The following is a 16158-nucleotide window of genomic DNA, read 5'->3' as shown; positions in this document are numbered from 1 at the left end:
AGCGATTTCCCTGGCTGCCGCAGAAGAAGCAGGAGGCCAGACCCAACTGTTAGTTGTTTTTGTTTTTAATTTGTCTCCAACAAGCAATGTCTTGTGGCCACCCAGCATGGGAAGTGGGTCCCGTGTGAAGGGGCCCACCACCCACTTTGGGAGTTGAAGGCAGAGACTCGGCAGCCCGTCTGGCTCAGACTCCCCTAGGCTGGGCGTAGGTTTCATTCGGAGGCCCACACCCCCGTGGGGGTAGGTTAGGTCTGGTTTACTTAGCCACAGGCTCCTGGGGGCAGGAGAGAGAGTGGGGGCCCGAAGCTCCCTGTCCTGGAAGAGTTAGAAGTCGGGGTAGGCCCGGCCCCGCGGGGGTGGTTAATGATTAGTGGAGTGGCTAGAGGTGGTGCGGCTGGTAGACGCCTGTCCAAGCCTTGGTCTCTAGGAGGTGTTAGATTTGCTGGGGTTGGAGGGCAGGGTTGCTGGGACCCCAGTTCGGAGGGGGAGTGGTTAAGAGATCAGGGGGTTGTTCCGAGCTCCCCAGACAAGAACTGCAGGTTAAGAGGGGGCCAGGCCTGGTTGGGGCTCAGCTGTCTCTGAGGGGCTGGCCATCCCGCCTGGGAGCTGCCGCTGTCACTGGGCTTTCTCCCTCTCTGTCGTCCCGGCCTCCTCCTTGGCAGCTGGCGGGGACTTCCCGGGGGAAGCTGAAGCGCTGGGGTTGCGGGCCCCCGCCTCTGACTGGGCTTCGATGACGGCGTGCTCCCTCCGGACAAGGTCCTCCAGCTCCTTCTGCGGGGGGAAAGGTCACATAGGTCAAAGGTCACCGTGCATCATGGGGTCAGAGGACAGATGGGGCTGGGAGAGGGTCTAGGGACGGGGCTCAGGACAGGCTGGGGTCGCCTGGCTCCTCACCTTCCATCCGAGGAGCTCAGCGAGGGCCAGGCAGCCCTGTTCGCAGTCACCCAGCCAGGCCACGTCCCTGCGGTTCAGCAGGAGATCAGCGTTCCCAGGCAGGCTCGCCCCTGCCCACCTCACCCTGTCCCTTCCCGGCTGCCCCGACCCCAGGCGGGGCCTCACCTGTAGGCTTTCTTGGAGTCAAAGTCCATGCCTCCGCCGACGCCCATCATCATCCCCAGGAAAGGGTCCAACTGCCAGGGAGGGGGCGGGGCAGGGGTAGGGAAGAAAGAGCTGAGCGCACAGACTTTTTCTTTTTTTTTTTTTTTAGACGGAGTTTTGCTCTTATTGCCCAGGCTGGAGTGAGTGTAATGGCGTGATCTTGGCTCACTGCAACCTCCGCCTCCTGGATTCAGCTGATTCTCCTGCCTCAACCTCCCGAGTAGCTGGGATTACAGGCATCTGCCGCCACGGCCAGCTAATTTCTCATATTTTTAGTAGAGACGGGGTTTCACTATGTTGGCCAGGCTGGTCTCGAACTCCTGACCTCAGCTGATCCACCCGCCTCAGCCTCCCAAAGTGCTGGGATTACAGGTGTGAGCCACAGCACTGGGCGGACTTTTTTTTTTTTTGAGACCACCTCCCCCGACCCCGCTGCCTCCTCCTCCTCAGGCCCTAGAAACCTGGCCTTCCTGTTCTGGGTTCAGCTGGTTTGAGTTGGAATTCTATCACTTGCTCAAAAGGGTGGTGGATGTCCCAGAGGCCTGGAACCTGACCCCTCTGGATTCTAGAGCCCCAGGGTCTGAGCTGAGGAGTCCAAAGTGCTGGGGTTCCACAGCAGGGGTTCCCTCTGAGGAAGCTGGTGGGAGGGAAGGGGGAGGCAGTGAGGAGGGGGGTGTGAGGAAGGGCTCTTACCTGGCCAGCTTTCTCCTTGTTGATGAGCAGGCGCGGGGTGGAGAGGGGTGCCCTGGGGGGAGGGGGAGCTGAGGGATCAGGGTCTGTCCTGGCCCTGGGTGCCCAGCCACCCTCCCAGCTGCAGCCCCCAACCTACTTGCTGATGAGGGAGGCGAAGGGCTGCACCTGCAGGGAGGTGCCCATGATGATGAGGAGGTCCACCTTCAGGAAGTCCTGCGGGGAGGGGTGAGCTCGGGAGCCTCTGCCCAGGCCGCGCCACCGCTCCCTCCCCTGCCCCCAGCAGCAAACCTCTTTGTGCCCCCTCACAGCCAGGGAGGCAAGCTTTCCCGGGCAGGGCTCAGGCTGCCCCCAAGGGGCCCAGCACAGGGGGAGGTGGGGGTTGGGGGGTAGGGAGGGCGGTGCCATGGGCACTTACCGACTGCATGCATGAGAAGAAACGAGCTGGGAGGCTCTCACCAAAAAAGATGATATCTGAGGCCAAGACAGATGGACAGAGACAGTGACATGGGGAGGAAGAGAGGACAGGTGGGGGCAGGGGCAGACCCGGAGGCTGGGGTGGGAGCTGGGCGCAGTGGGGACCGGCCAGGGACACAGAGCCCACTCTCCCCAGGATGGATCTGGGGCACTGTTTAGAGAGACAGAGGTGGCTAGATGTGTGGGGGTGTGGCCTTTGGGAAGGGGTCAGAGGAAGGAGGGGACCCCCACCCAAATCCACCTGGGCAGGACCCTGGGCCGAGGCTCACCAGGCTTCACCACGCTCTGACAATCCTCACACTTGGGCGTCACCTCTGAGAAGATCTTTCCTGGGTGTGGGGAAGGGGAAGACAGAGAAAGCAGTAAGAGGCTCTGCGGGTCCAACACCCCCACCCCCTCCACTGCTAGTATGAGCACATCTCCGTCACGTGGACATCTCCTGGGGTGTCCACTCTGTTTAGGAAACACCTCTTTTTTTTGAGACAGGTCTCGCTCTGTTGCCCAGGCTGGAGTACAGTGGCACGATCATGGCTCACTGTAACCTCGAACTCCCAGCTTCAAGTGATCTTCCTGCCTCAGCCTCCTGAGTAGCTGGGATTACAGGTGCATGCCAGCATGCCTGGCTGAATTTTCTATTTTGTGTAAAGACAGGGTTTCGCCATGTTGCCCAGGCTGGTCTCAAACTCCTGGGCTCAGGCAAATCTGCCCACCTTGGGCTCCCAAAGTGCTGGGATTACAGGTGTGAGCCACCATACCCAGCCTTTTTAAATTTTTTTTGGGCAATAGAGCGAGACTCTGTCTCAAAACAAAACAAAACAAAACAAAAACAAGCAAGCAAGCATTTCTGTCACTTGCAACCCACTGAATTCTAAGTCATTGGCTCGACTGTCCATTTGTTCATTCAGCACACATTCATAGCGCATTGTTTCCACGTCAGTAGTCGGGAATTTTCTTTACACTGTTTCTGTATGGACAGCATGACACTGTGGGTGCTGCCTGTGACGGCGCTGTCGGTGACACATAACGGGGGGCATAGGAATTGTGCACTGCCCCAGCTGCCCGCAGTTGGGCCATTCAGGACTCCTCGGCCCAGGGGCGCTCAGCTGGCATTTTGTCAGAACAGCCGCACTCCAGAGGCCCTTCTGCAAATGCTGCAGCTGTCCTTATCCAACAGGGACACCAGTGGCTTTGTTAAATCAGCATAAAGAATGTCAGAAGTGGCTTTCCATGAGTGGAATAAGTGGCTTCTTGTTTGTTTGTTTGTTTGTTTTTTGAGATGGAATTTTACTCTTGTTGCCCAAGCTGAAGTGTAGTGGCAGGATCTTGGCTCACTGCAACCTCCACCTCCCAGGTTCAAGCGATTCTCCTGCCTCAGCCTCCCAGGTAGCTGGGATTACAGGCGCATATCACCACGCCTGGCTAATTTTTAGTGTGTTTTTAGTAGAATCAGGGTTTTACCGTGTTAGCCAGGCTGTTCTCGAACTCCTGATTTCAGGTGATCCACCCGCCTCAGGGCCTCCCAAAGTGCTGGGATTCCAGGCGTGAGCCACTGAGCCTGGCCGGAATTAAATGGCTTCTGAATGAGCACAATGGGTGTCCGAAATCATCTCTCTCTGGCATTCAAGAAATGTGAATTGGCTGATTGTTTTTTCTCTATATATTCAGTCCTTATATGAACAGTGATTCTGACTCTAGCAGGCCCTGCAGTCTTTAGGGACGGCCCCAGCCTTCACCCTCACCAGGCCTGGGTCCACCTTCTCACGCTGTACGTCCTGCCACACTGTCCAATATGGTAGATAAAGCCACACACAACGTTTACAATTCAGTCAACATTAAGCGGGACTCAAGAATGGGTGCCCACTGCTTGGAGACCCTGGCCCTGCGCCTGCTGCTGCGGGGTGGCCCGCCCTCGGGATGCCCTCTGGCCTCACCTTTCATCCAGCTGAGCGTGTATTCGCGCCGGCAGCTGGGGCTGACACAGTGCGACGTGTAGAAGGTGCCGTGGGCCTCCACCAGGTCCTCTTGCTCTAGCCCCGCTATTCGCTCCAGGGTGTCTACGTTCTGGAGGGAGAGATGGAGGGAAGAGGGGTCCGGAGTGAGCCGCCGCTTATAGGCCAGAAGGCACAGTGGGCAGTCAAGGCCACAAGAAGCAGTGGGCTGGCGGGGACAGGGGGAGGAGGGAGGGAGGAGAAGCAAGTGGCAGGGCGTATCTGAAGACTCTTCTGTTCATCCCGATGGTGCCACTCGAAGGGTGACAGTCATGGCTGCTTAAAGGCAGAGGCCAGGCTGGACTCACGCCTCTAATCCCAGCACTTTGGGAGACCGAGTGAGAGGATCACTTGAGCCCAGGAGTTCAAGACCAGCCTGAGCAACATAGCAAGATCCCATCTCTACGAAAAGTAAAAAATGTAAAAAACAAAAACAAAACAAAACAAAAAACCAGTGGGGGACCCAAACCTGTCTATGAGGCCAGGCTCATGACCACTCAGCCCATGTGGCTATTTTTTCTGCAATTTTGGGCCATTTGCTCCCATTTTTCAGAAAAAAAAGTTGTTTTGTTAGAGCCAGAAGGCTTATTGCCACCTGTCAGAAATTACTGAAATTAACATAAAATTTACAATGTCTCTGTTGTAAATGGAGCCCCCACAGATGTGGCATCCTTGTGCAGTATGCACCCTGCACAGCCACATGTGGCAGCTTTGGGCAAGCATTAACATAAATGAATCAGGAGGGCTTACTTTTTTTTTTTTTGAGACCAAGTCTCACTCTGTCGCCCAGGCTGGAGTACAGTGGTGCAATCTCAGCTCACTGAAACCTCCAACTCCGAGATTCAAGCGATTTTCCTGCCTCAGCTTCCCAAGTAGCTGGGATTACAGGCACACGCCACCATGACTGGCTAATTTTTGTATTTTTAGTAGAGACAGGGTTTTGCTGTGTTTGCTAGGCTGGTCTTGAACTCCTGATCTTGTGATCAGCCTGCCTCAGCCTCCCAAATTTCTGGTGAGCCATCACGCCTGGCCATGTTTTTCTATTTGAGACAAGGTCTCACTCTGTCACCCAGGCTGTAGTGCAGTGGTACGATTCACTGCAGGCTCCAACTCCTGGGCTCAAGTGGTCCTTCTACCACAGCCTCCACATCTGGCTGATTTTTAAAAATTTTGTAGAGATAGGGTTTCACAGGCCGGGCGCGGTGGCTCAAGCCTGTAATCCCAGCACTTTGGGAGGCCAAGGCGGGTGGATCACGAGGTCAAGAGATCGAGACCATCCTGGTCAACATGGTGAAACCCCGTCTCTACTAAAAATACCAAAAATTAGCTGGGCATGGTGGTGCGTGCCTGTAATCCCAGCTACTCAGGAGGCTGAGACAGGAGAATTGCTTGAACCCAGGAGGTGGCGGTTGCGGTGAGCCGAGATCGCGCCATTGCACTCCAGCCTGGGTAACAAGAGTGAAACTCCGTCTCAAAAAAAAAAAAAAAAAAAAAAAGAGATAGGGTTTCACTATGTTGCCCAGGCTGGTCTAGAACTCCTGGGCTCAAGCAAGCCTCCTGCCTCAGCCTCCCAAACTGCTGGGATTACGGTGTAAGCTACTGTGCCTGGCCCTTCCGTGGCTTTCATCCCTGTCTTCCTCTTCAGTAGCCAGGGGTCTTTCTTAATATGGCCTGTTTCATAGACGGCATAGTCACCTATGTTCTTTTTTTCTGGAGGCAGGGTTTTGCTCTGTCACTCAGATAGAATGTAGTGGTTTGATCACAGTTTACTGCAGCCTTTACCCCCTTGGGCTCAAGCCATCCTCCCACCTCAGCCCACTGAGTAGCTGGAACTACAGGCAAATGGCACCATGCCTGGCTAATTTTCTAATCTTTTAAATTTTTTTTGCAGAGATGGGCAGCGGGGTGGTCTCCCTACGTTGCTCAGGCTGGTCTTGAACTCCTGGGCTCAAACGATCCTCCCACCTCAGCCTCCCAAAGCGTTGGGATTACAGGTGCAACCCACCATGCCCAGCCACTGTTTTATATTTACTTATTTTGAGATGGAATTTCACTCTAGTTGCCCAGGCTGGAGTGCAATGCCGTGATCTTGGCTCACTGCAACTTCTGCCTCCCAGGTTCAAGTGATTGTCCTGCCTCAGCCTCCTGAGCAGCTGGGAACACAGGCAGGCACTACCATGCCCAGCTAAGTTTTGTATTTTCTTTTTTTTTTTTTTTGAGATGGAGTTTTGCTCTTGTTACCCAGGCTGGAGTGCAATGGCGCGATCTTGGCTCACTGCAACCTCCGCCTCCTGGGTTCAGGCAATTCTCCTGCCTCAGCCTCCTGAGTAGCTGGGGTGACAGGCACGTGCCACCATGCTCAGCTAGTTTTTAATTTTTTTTGTATTTTTAGTAGAGATGGGGTTTCACCATGTTGACCAGGATGGTCTCAATTTCTTGACCTAGTGATCCACCCACCTCAGCCTCCCAAAGTGCTGGGATTACAGGCTTGAGCCACCACGCCTGGCCAAGTTTTGTATTTTCAATAGAGACAGGCTTTCACCATGTTGGCCAGGATGGTCTCAATCTCCTGACCTGGTGATCTGCCTGCCTTGGCCTCCCAAAGTGCTGGGATAACAGGCATGAGCCACTGTGCCCAGCTGCTGTTTTAAGACAGTGATACTTTCCATATTTTTTTTATTTTTTATTTTATTTTTAAGAAACAGGGTCTCGCTATGTTGCCCAGGCTGGAATGCAGTGACTATTCACAGGTTGGATCCCACTACTGATCAGCACGTGGGTTTTGACCTGCTCCGTTTCCAACCTGGGCCAGTTCACCCCTCCTTAGGCAACCTGGTGGTCCCCCGCTCCCGGAAAGTCACCATATTGATGCCCAACTTAGTGCGGACACCCGATCGGCATAGCGCACTACAGCCCAGAACTCCTGGGCTCAAGAGATCCTCCCACTTCAGTCTCCCAAGAAGCTGGGATTACAGACACATGCCACCATGCCCAGCGATACTTTCCATATTAAACAGGTGAGAATGTTCTTTTCTACACAGACATTTGCACACCCTCATTTTTCTTTTCTTTTCTTTTTTTTTTTTTTTTTGAGACGGAGTTTCGCTCTTGTTACCCAGGCTGGAGTGCAATGGCGCGATCTCGGCTCACCCGCAACTTCCGCCTCCTGGGTTCAGGCAATTCTCCTGCCTCAGCCTCCTGAGTAGCTGGGATTACAGGCACACACCACCATGCCCAGCTGATTTTTTGTAGTTTTAGTAGAGACGGGGTTTCACCATGTTGACCAGGATGGTCTCGATCTCTTGACCTCGTGATCCACCCGCCTCGGCCTCCCAAAGGCTGAGGAACAGCTGGGAACACAGGCTTGAGCCACCGCGCCCTGCCCACCCTCATTTTTCTTAAAACACCCAGCTGCTTCGGAGCAGCTTTCATTCGGCTTCGAGGAACATTGCTAAGGGAGGTGCTGACAGAGGACACCTTTACCCAGAGATGTATGGTCAAGCATGGCCCAGGGCCAATCTGACAAGTTTCCCAGAGACTCCATGAACAATGGGAAGGGTCTGTTTCCCTTCAAGGGCAGAATGAGTGCTCTGCCTTCCTTGCTCCTACCAGCAACCACCTTCTCTCCAAAGCCTAGACAAGAGTCACTGTCGCTGTTCCTATACGCCTGGTAACTATCCTCCCTCACCCTCTGTTATAAATCCTGGTTTTGCCTTTGGGACTTGACTCAATCTATCCACTGACTTCCTCACCTGTGAGTAAGCAAATGTGCATGCAAATAACTGAACAGCGTGTAAGAGAGCCAAAAGTACGCTCTGTGTTATTCTCTGACAACACTTTAATTTTTTTGAGGCAGGATCTTGCTCTGCTGTCCAGGCTGGAGTGCAGTAGCATGATCCTAGTTCACTGTAGCCTCAAAGTCCTGGGCTTAAGTGATCCTCCTGCCTCAGACTCCCAAGTAGCTGGGACTGTGGGGGTGTGCACTGCCAGGTCTTGCTCTCTCTCCTCTCTCTCTCTTTTTTTTTTTTTTTTTTTTTTGAGATGGAGTTTCACTCTGTTGCCCAGGCTGGAGTGCAGTGGCATGATCCTGGCTCACTGCAATCTCCACCTCCCAGGTTCAAGTGATTCTCCTGCCTCAGCTTCCCGAGTAGGTGGGATTATAGGCATCTACCACCATGCCTGGCTAATTTTTTTTGTAGTTTTAGTAGAGATGAAGTTTCACCATGTTGGCCAGGCTGGTTTTGAACTCCTGACCTCAGGTGATCCACCCACCTCAGCCTCCCACATTGCTGGGAATACAGGTGTGAGCCACCATGCCAGGATCAGGCCTGGTTAATTTAAAAATATTTTTTGTAGAGATGAGATCTCGCTATGTTGCCCAGACTTGATTTTTATTTACTTTTTTTAAAATTATTATTATTTTTTCTGCCGGGTGCGGTGGCTCAAGCCTGTAATCCCAGCACTTTGGGAGGCCGAGGCGGGTGGATCACAAGGTCAAGAGATTGAGACCATCCTGGTCAACATGGTGAAACCCCGTCTCTACTAAAAATACAAAAAAATTAGCTGGGCATGGTGGCGCGTGCCTGTAATCCCAGCTACTCAGGAGGCTGAGGCAGGAGAATTGCCTGAACCCAGGAGGCGGAGGTTGCGGTGAGCCGAGATCGCGCCATTGCACTCCAGCCTGGGTAACAAGAGCGAAACTCCGTCTCAAAAAAAAAAAAAAAAAAAAAATTATTATTATTTTTTTGAGACAGGGTCTCACTCTGTTGCCCAGGCTGGCATACAATGGTGCAATCTTGGCTCAATGCAACCTCCACCTCCAGGCTCAAGCAATTCTCCTGCCTCAGCCTCCTGAGTAGCTGGGATTACAGGCACCTGCCACCATGCCCAGCTAATTTTTGTATTTTTAGTAGAAACAGGGTTTCACCATGTTGGCCAGGCTGGTCTCAAACTCCTGACCTCAGGTGACCCGCCTGCCTCAGTCTCCCAAAGTGCTGGGATGACAGGCATGAGCCACCGCAACCGGCCCAGGCTTGATTTTTAAACCATAGCTCATTTTTTGTCTGGAAACATTGTGCTTCCAACTGAAAAATCATCACTGGCATTGTGACCCCCAGGCCTAAATGGTGCATAGGTGCAGATGGAAGGTGGCACTTCCTCTGGGTGAATGTGGCTGCCCCACATCAAAGCACACAGCTTGGCCCATGGCCCCGGGTTGGCTGTCGCCCTTGGTGAGCCCAGCCTTCTACAGGACACCCAGCTCACTTGCTGCCATTCACAACTTCCTGAGTACATTCTCTGTATAGTTTCAAAAATAAATATGTTCCGCTCAAACAATGCTCTCACTTTTTTATTTCCTCATGGAACTATTTTTAGGCTGAGAAGAGTAAAGTGGTGGTGAGGAGGGCTGGGGTACCCTCCCCAACTGTGACATTTATATTTAAACCTGAAAACAAAAGTGAAGTGCCTACAACAGAATCAGACTAAGCTTTTAAAAAGCATGAAGCGCCGGGCGCGGTGGCTCAAGCCTGTAATCCCAGCACTTTGGGAGGCCGAGGCGGGTGGATCACGAGGTCAAGAGATCGAGACCATCCAGGTCAACACGGTGAAACCCCGTCTCTACTAAAAATACAAAAAATTAGCTGGGCATGGTGGCACATGCCTGTAATCCCAGCTACTCAGGAGGCTGAGGCAGGAGAATTGCCTGAACCCAGGAGGCGGAGGTTGCGGTGAGCCGAGATTGCGCCATTGCACTCCAGCCCGGGTAACAAGAGCGAAACTCCGTCTCAAAAAAAAAAAAAAAAAAAAAAAGCATGAAGCAGGCCAGGCAAGGTGGCTCACGCCTGTAATCCTAGCACTTTGGGAGGCTGAAGCAGGTGGATCACCTGAGGTCAGGAGTTCGGGACCAGCCTGGCCAACGTGGTGAAACCCCATCTCTATTTAAAAAGAAAAAAAAAATACAAAAATTAGCCGGGCATGGTGGTGGGCACCTGTAATCCCAGCTACTTGAGAGGTTGAGGCAGGAGAATTGCTTGAACCCGGGAGGCAGAGGGTGTACTGAGCAGAGATGGCACTATTGTACTCCAGTCTAGGCAACAGAGTAAGACTCTGTCTCCAAAAAAAAAAAGCATGAAGCTGCTATGTAGGTGTGGAGATGGAAAGGTCTTCCAGATAGGAGGTTAAGTTAAAAAAAAAAAAAAAAAAAAGGTCAAGTACAGAACCTCTTGTATAGTATAAATATCATGAATATAATTTATTTTATTTCTTTATTTTTGAGATGGAGTCTCTCTCTGTTGCCCAGGCTGGAGTGCAGTGGCACAATCTTGGCTCACCACAACCTCCGCCTCCTGGGTTCAAGTGATTCTCCTGCCTCAGCCTCCTGAGAAGCTGGGATTACAGGCACGCACCACCACACCCAGATAATTTTTGTATTTTTAGTAGAGGCGGGGTTTCACCATGTTGACCAGGATGGTCTTGGTCTTGATCTCTTGACCTTGTGATCCACCCGCCTTGGCCTCCCAAAGTGCTGGGATTACAGGCATGAGCCACCGTGCCTGGCCACTTAAAAAACAAAAACAAAAACAGGATCCTTCTCCGTCAAGCAGGCTGGAATGCAGTGGTGTGATCACAGTTCACTGCAGCCTCCATCTCCCAGGCTCAAGCAATCTTCCTACCTCAGCCTCCCAATAGCTGGAAGTACAGGCAAGTGCCACCATGCCCAGCTAACTTTTGTATTTTTGGTACAGACAGGATTTCACCACGTTGCCCAGGCTGGTCTCAAACTCCTGAGCTCAAAAGATCTGTGTGCCTGGGATTAGACATGAGCCGCCTTGCCCAGCCAGCAATATGCTATTTTCAGTATGTATGTGTAGTTAAATCCATACATTTAATATCGCGAGTGGCAGAGAGGTGCCTGCGTATTTCACATGGACCCCAGAATAAACTTATGCTGACTTTTGTGTGACCGTGGCTCACTGCTGATGCACTGTCCCGGTTACGGGCATGGGTGTCTGCTTCTGGCAGACTTGGGCAGCGACCATGGTGAGCATCCTGACAGGGTACTTCATCCCAGGCCTCAGTTTCTCATCCTGTCTGGTGAGTTTAATCTTCATTTAACAAATTAGCAATCTTCATTTAACAAATTAGCAACAAACTAACACAGAAACAGAGCTGGGATCTTTCTACTCACCAAGAGGATGAATTTACCACCTTTTTGTGCCTCAGTTTCATCCTCTGTCCAGACTGCCGGGTCCAGCTGGCTCCCTGGTCTATCACGCATCCCAACCTCCAGTAGCCTCCAACCAACTCCTCATGCGCCCCCACCACCATTCCCCACTCTCTTCCCACCAGACGTCTCAGAACCAAGCAGCCAGGGTCAGGCCGCAAGGCCTCAGGTGGTCCTGGGCTCTTTCTCTCACGGCCACAGCCCCTTTATCAGCAAGTTCTGTTGTTCCAGCTTCAAAACAGATTCATAACCTGCCCACTTCTCCCCACTGTGATGGCCACTGCCCTGGCCCAGCCTCCACCCGCTCCTGCTTGGACCATCATGGTCGCCTCCTGTCTGGTCTCTGTAGCTCCCTCCTCACTGCTCCCGCAGTCTGTCTGCACCACCACCAGAGGAGCCTGGGAACACCTGAGTCAGGTCACATCCCTCCATGCTCAGAACCCGCCCATCAGGTCAGGCTCTGTGGCTCACACCTGTAATCCCAGTACTTTGGGAGGCCAAGGTGGGCGGATCACGAGGTCAGGAGTTTGAGACCAGCCTGGCTAATATGGTGAAACCCCATCTCTACTAAAACCATTTTTAAAAAATTAGCCGGGCGTGGTGACATGCACCTGTAGTCCCAGCTACTCAGAGGCTGAGGCAGGAGAATCGCCTGAACCCAGGAGGTGGAGGTTGCAGTGAGCCGAGATTGAACCACCACTCCAGCCTGGGTGACAGAGCGAGACTGTCTCAAAAAACAAAACAAAAACAAAAACGAAACGCACCCATGGCTCCATCTCATTCAGGGTAAAGGCCAAGTCCCTCCCTGCAGCCGGCAAGGCCTTGTAGGATCCTTCTTCGCCACCTCCCTGACCTTGGCTCCTCCACTCTCTCCTGCAATCTCCTTAATGCTCACATCCCGCTGCTCGGCTTCTCTTAACTAGACGAATACAGGCTCACCTCAGCACCTGTGCGCCGGCTGTCCCTTCCCTTTCCGGAACACACTCTTCCCCCAGATAACCCCAAGGCGCTCTCCCTGGCTTCCTACAGCTCTTTGCTTAAACGTCACCTTCTCAGAGAGGCCTCCCCTGACCAAGACACCTGTCCAAACGTTTGAATGGACACTTGTGTCTTGAGAGAAAAATAATATCACACATAGCTTCAAAAGTGCTGAATCCTCACAATTCAAAAAGGAGCAAAGACCACCGTCTGTTCCCGAAAACTGGATCGGTGACAAAAAGCGGCAGGGGTTGAAGAACGTGGTGACAGGTTTGAATAAAATGGTTTCATGAAATATGAGAGCAGAGGCCGGGCGCGGTGGCTCAAGCCTGTAATCCCAGCACTTTGGGAGGCCGAGGCGGGTGGATCACAAGGTTGAGAGATCGAGACCATCCTGGTCAACATGGTGAAACCCCGTCTCTACTAAAAGTGCAAAAAAATTAGCTGGGCATGGTGGCACGTGCCTGTAATCCCAGCTACTCAGGAGGCTGAGGCAGGAGAATTGCCTGAACCCAGGAGGCGGAGGTTGCGGTGAGCCGAGATCGCGCCATTGCACTCCAGCCTGGGTAACAAGGGCGAAACTCCGTCTCAAAAAAAAAAATAAATAAATAAAATAAAAATAAAAAATAAAAAATAAAAAATAAAAAAAAAGAAATATGAGAGCAGAAGATTTTTTCTGCATCTTTATGTAATATATTGTTTTGTTTTGCTTTGTTTTTGTCTGGCTCGGTCACCCAGGATGGAGTACTGGAGTGCAGTGGCATGATCTCGGCTCACTGCAGCCTCTGCCTCCTGGGTTCAAGCAATTCACCTGCCTTAGCCTCCCGAGTAGCTAGGACTACAGGCGCATGCCACCACACTCGGCTAATTTTTGTATTTTCGGTAGAGATGGGGTTTACATCAGCACCCCTATTCCCAAACACATGCACTGTTTCTGATTCCCCTTCTGTGCTCCAGGGGCCCATGACCACCTTATATGCTCTGTATGTGGTGTCTCCATTTTGTCCATCATCTCCCTTCTCCCTGCAATAGGGAATCAACTCAGTGGACATTTACTGTGACAGAAGTTGACAAACAAGGGCCAGCAGGGTCTTGGGGCAGGTGTCATGACATCAACCATAGAAAGCGCTTGGCTTCGAGCGAGCTGTTATCATATCTGAGCCACGTTCTGGAATAAAGGTGACCCTCTGGGCAGAAGGTTTATTCTGAGCCCAGAGTCTCCCTATGTTGCTCAGGCTGGTCTCAAACTCATGGGCTCAAGCGATCTTCTGCCTTGGCCTCCCAAAGTGCCGGCATCACAGGACTCCTCGTCTTGGAAGAAGGAGGCCTCCCCTGCCCTCTGCCTCCCACCAGCCCTGGGCAGGAACACCTGCCTCACCATCCCCAGGTGGGAGCACCTGCCCCACCCGAGAAATCTGGACCTAAAGGGAGTTGTTTCTCCCCCTGGTGGTAGCTTTCAGGGCTGCAGGTGCGGAGAGAAAACACTAGAACACCTATTTATTTTCAGTGTTACCTCTGTTTTATAATTCGAGGTTCTGAGTTATGATCTAGAGCTTGAATGAATACTGCTGTAGTGCACCATCTAATTTTTTTGTTTTTCTTTTCTTTTTTTTTTTTTGAGACACAGTCTCACTCTGTCGCCAAGTTTGGAGTGCAGTGGTGCGATCTCAGCTCACTGCAACTTCTGCCTCCGGAGTTCAAGTGATTCTCCTGCCTCAGCCTCCTGAGTAGCTGGGATCGCAGGTGCGCACCACTGCACCTGGCTAATTTTTGTATTTTTAGTAGAGGCAGGGTTTCACCATGTCGGTCAGGCTGGTCTCAAACTCCTGACCTCGTGATCCACCCACTTTGGCCTCCCAAAGTGCTGAGATTACAGGCATAAGCCACCGTGCCTGGCCACATCATGTAATTTTTATACATATTCATAAAACAGGTAGAGGCAGCAACATTTTGTGGTTGTTTTGATCTGTTTCTTGTTTGAGACAAGGTCTCCCAGGTTGCAGTGCAGTGGCACCGTCACAGCTCACTGCAGTCTTGACTTGCTGAACTCAAGCAATCCCCCCACCTCAGCCTCCTGAGTAGCTGAGACTACAGGCACATGCCACCATGGCCAGTTAATTTTTGTATTTCTTGTAGAGACAAGCTCTCCCTATATTGCCCAGGCTGGTGTCGAACTCCTGGGCTCAAATGATCTCCTGCCTTGGCCTCTCAAAGTGCTGGGGTTACAGGTGTGAGCCACTGTGCCCAGAGCATCAACATTTTTCACTGTTAGGGGTGTGCGACTCCCCTCAAGCCAAAAGCCAACAATGTGAGCCATCCTTGCTTGAATGCCCCAGGGTGAGGCCCTCAGCTAAGTACCTGACATGCACGAGCCATGTTTATAATTGGGTAAAGCATAAAAAAGTATAAAAAGGTGCTCCTGGCCAGGCATGGTGGCTCGTTCCTGTAATCCCAGCACTTTGGGAGGCCAGGGCGGGCGGATCACCAGAGGTCAGGAGTTCGAGACCAGCCTGCCCAACATGGTGAGACCCCATCTCTACTAAAAATACAAAAAATTAGCTGGGCATAGTGGCAGGCACCTGTAATCCCAGCTACTCAGGAGACTGAGGTGGGAGAATTGCTTCACTCTGGGAGGCGGATGTTGCAGTGAGCTGAGTTCGTGCCACTGCACTCCAGCCTAGGCGACAAGAGCAAAACTCCATCTACAAAAAAAAAGGTGCCCCTTCCTTAAGGCACAACATCCACTTGTTGAACGCCTGTTATAGTATATGGATTTTGTTAGATGAAGTCACTTTGGAAACACCTTCAACAATGTGCAATCTGGGCTACCTAGAGTGCACAGAGTCCCCTCAGCCATGGGCTCCTTCCATATCACATATACATAGGATATGCTTGAGAGGAGGTCACTGCCACCGCACTGCAGACCTGAAAGGGCAAAGCTGTCCTGGCCCCCGTTTGACAGAGGGGAAACTGAGGCAGAGAGGACATGACTCACTGCAGGTCACGCAGCAAGGAGGGAGTAGGCCGATCCCTGGCCCCTCATTGCTGGAGTCCCCACACGAGCTCTTGGGCACGCAGCTCTGCTCCTCCTCGGAGGACACGGTGCCCGTTCCACCCAGCCATGCTCTTTCCACGACGCTTGCATCTGCCTACCTGTGTGTAGCAGCGCAGGAGTAGCCCCTTGTCCTTCAGCAGGCGTATGAAGTAGTGACAGATGGTCGGCTGCAGGGAAGAACCACAGCACTGCTGATTATCGTAGGGAACAGCCGCAGGCCACCGTCACGTGCCAGGAACTGTTCAAGGCGCTGCAACTGTTTTACCCCCAGGGAACCATCGCCGCAGCTGTGTTGGGGAGAGACTACCGCCACCCCAGTTCACAGATGAGGAAACTGAAGGACAGGGACGGGGACTGTGTTGCCAAAGTCGCAAGGTAGGTAAGCTGCAAAGCTGCGGTTCACCCCCAGGCAGCCTGGCTGCAGGGCCCCAGGCTCTCAAGCACACCACCAATGCAGCTAAGCCTTGCAGCAGCCCTCTTCGGACAGTACCATGAGCTTCACTTCACGGGAGGCAAATCGGAGGCTCAAGGTCATAAGATGAAGACACGAGGAGCCAGGACTTGAACCCAGGCAGTCTGGGCCCAGCATTCATGTGCCTAATGGCTATATAATATTTGTCTGCAGGGCCCTGGGGGGCTTCCCATGC

At 52.4% G+C, this 16158-nt stretch overlaps 1 protein-coding gene across 2 annotated transcripts in view; it reads right to left on the bottom strand.

Annotated features, from left to right (window-relative positions):
- Positions 1–49: 49 nt before the first annotated feature.
- SIRT2 (sirtuin 2) overlaps positions 50–16158 on the bottom strand; it is a 30269-nt gene continuing 14160 nt past the window's right edge. For both annotated transcript variants that reach the window (XM_003943122.4, XM_003943121.4), the window contains 9 exons: positions 15610–15678; positions 4197–4326; positions 2535–2594; positions 2207–2262; positions 1928–2004; positions 1792–1843; positions 1060–1130; positions 895–961; positions 50–771 (listed from right to left, as the gene is read on the bottom strand). In XM_003943122.4, the coding sequence (XP_003943171.2) occupies positions 616–771; positions 895–961; positions 1060–1130; positions 1792–1843; positions 1928–2004; positions 2207–2262; positions 2535–2594; positions 4197–4326; positions 15610–15678 (738 nt within the window). In that variant the 3' untranslated portion in view covers positions 50–615. The remainder of the gene's footprint in view (positions 772–894; positions 962–1059; positions 1131–1791; positions 1844–1927; positions 2005–2206; positions 2263–2534; positions 2595–4196; positions 4327–15609; positions 15679–16158) is intronic.

Source organism: Saimiri boliviensis, chromosome 14 (assembly GCF_048565385.1).
Source record: "Saimiri boliviensis isolate mSaiBol1 chromosome 14, mSaiBol1.pri, whole genome shotgun sequence".
Lineage (NCBI taxonomy): Eukaryota > Metazoa > Chordata > Mammalia > Primates > Cebidae > Saimiri > Saimiri boliviensis.
Note: the sequence above shows the minus strand (reverse complement) of the source record. Positions and strands in the feature narration are given on the sequence as shown.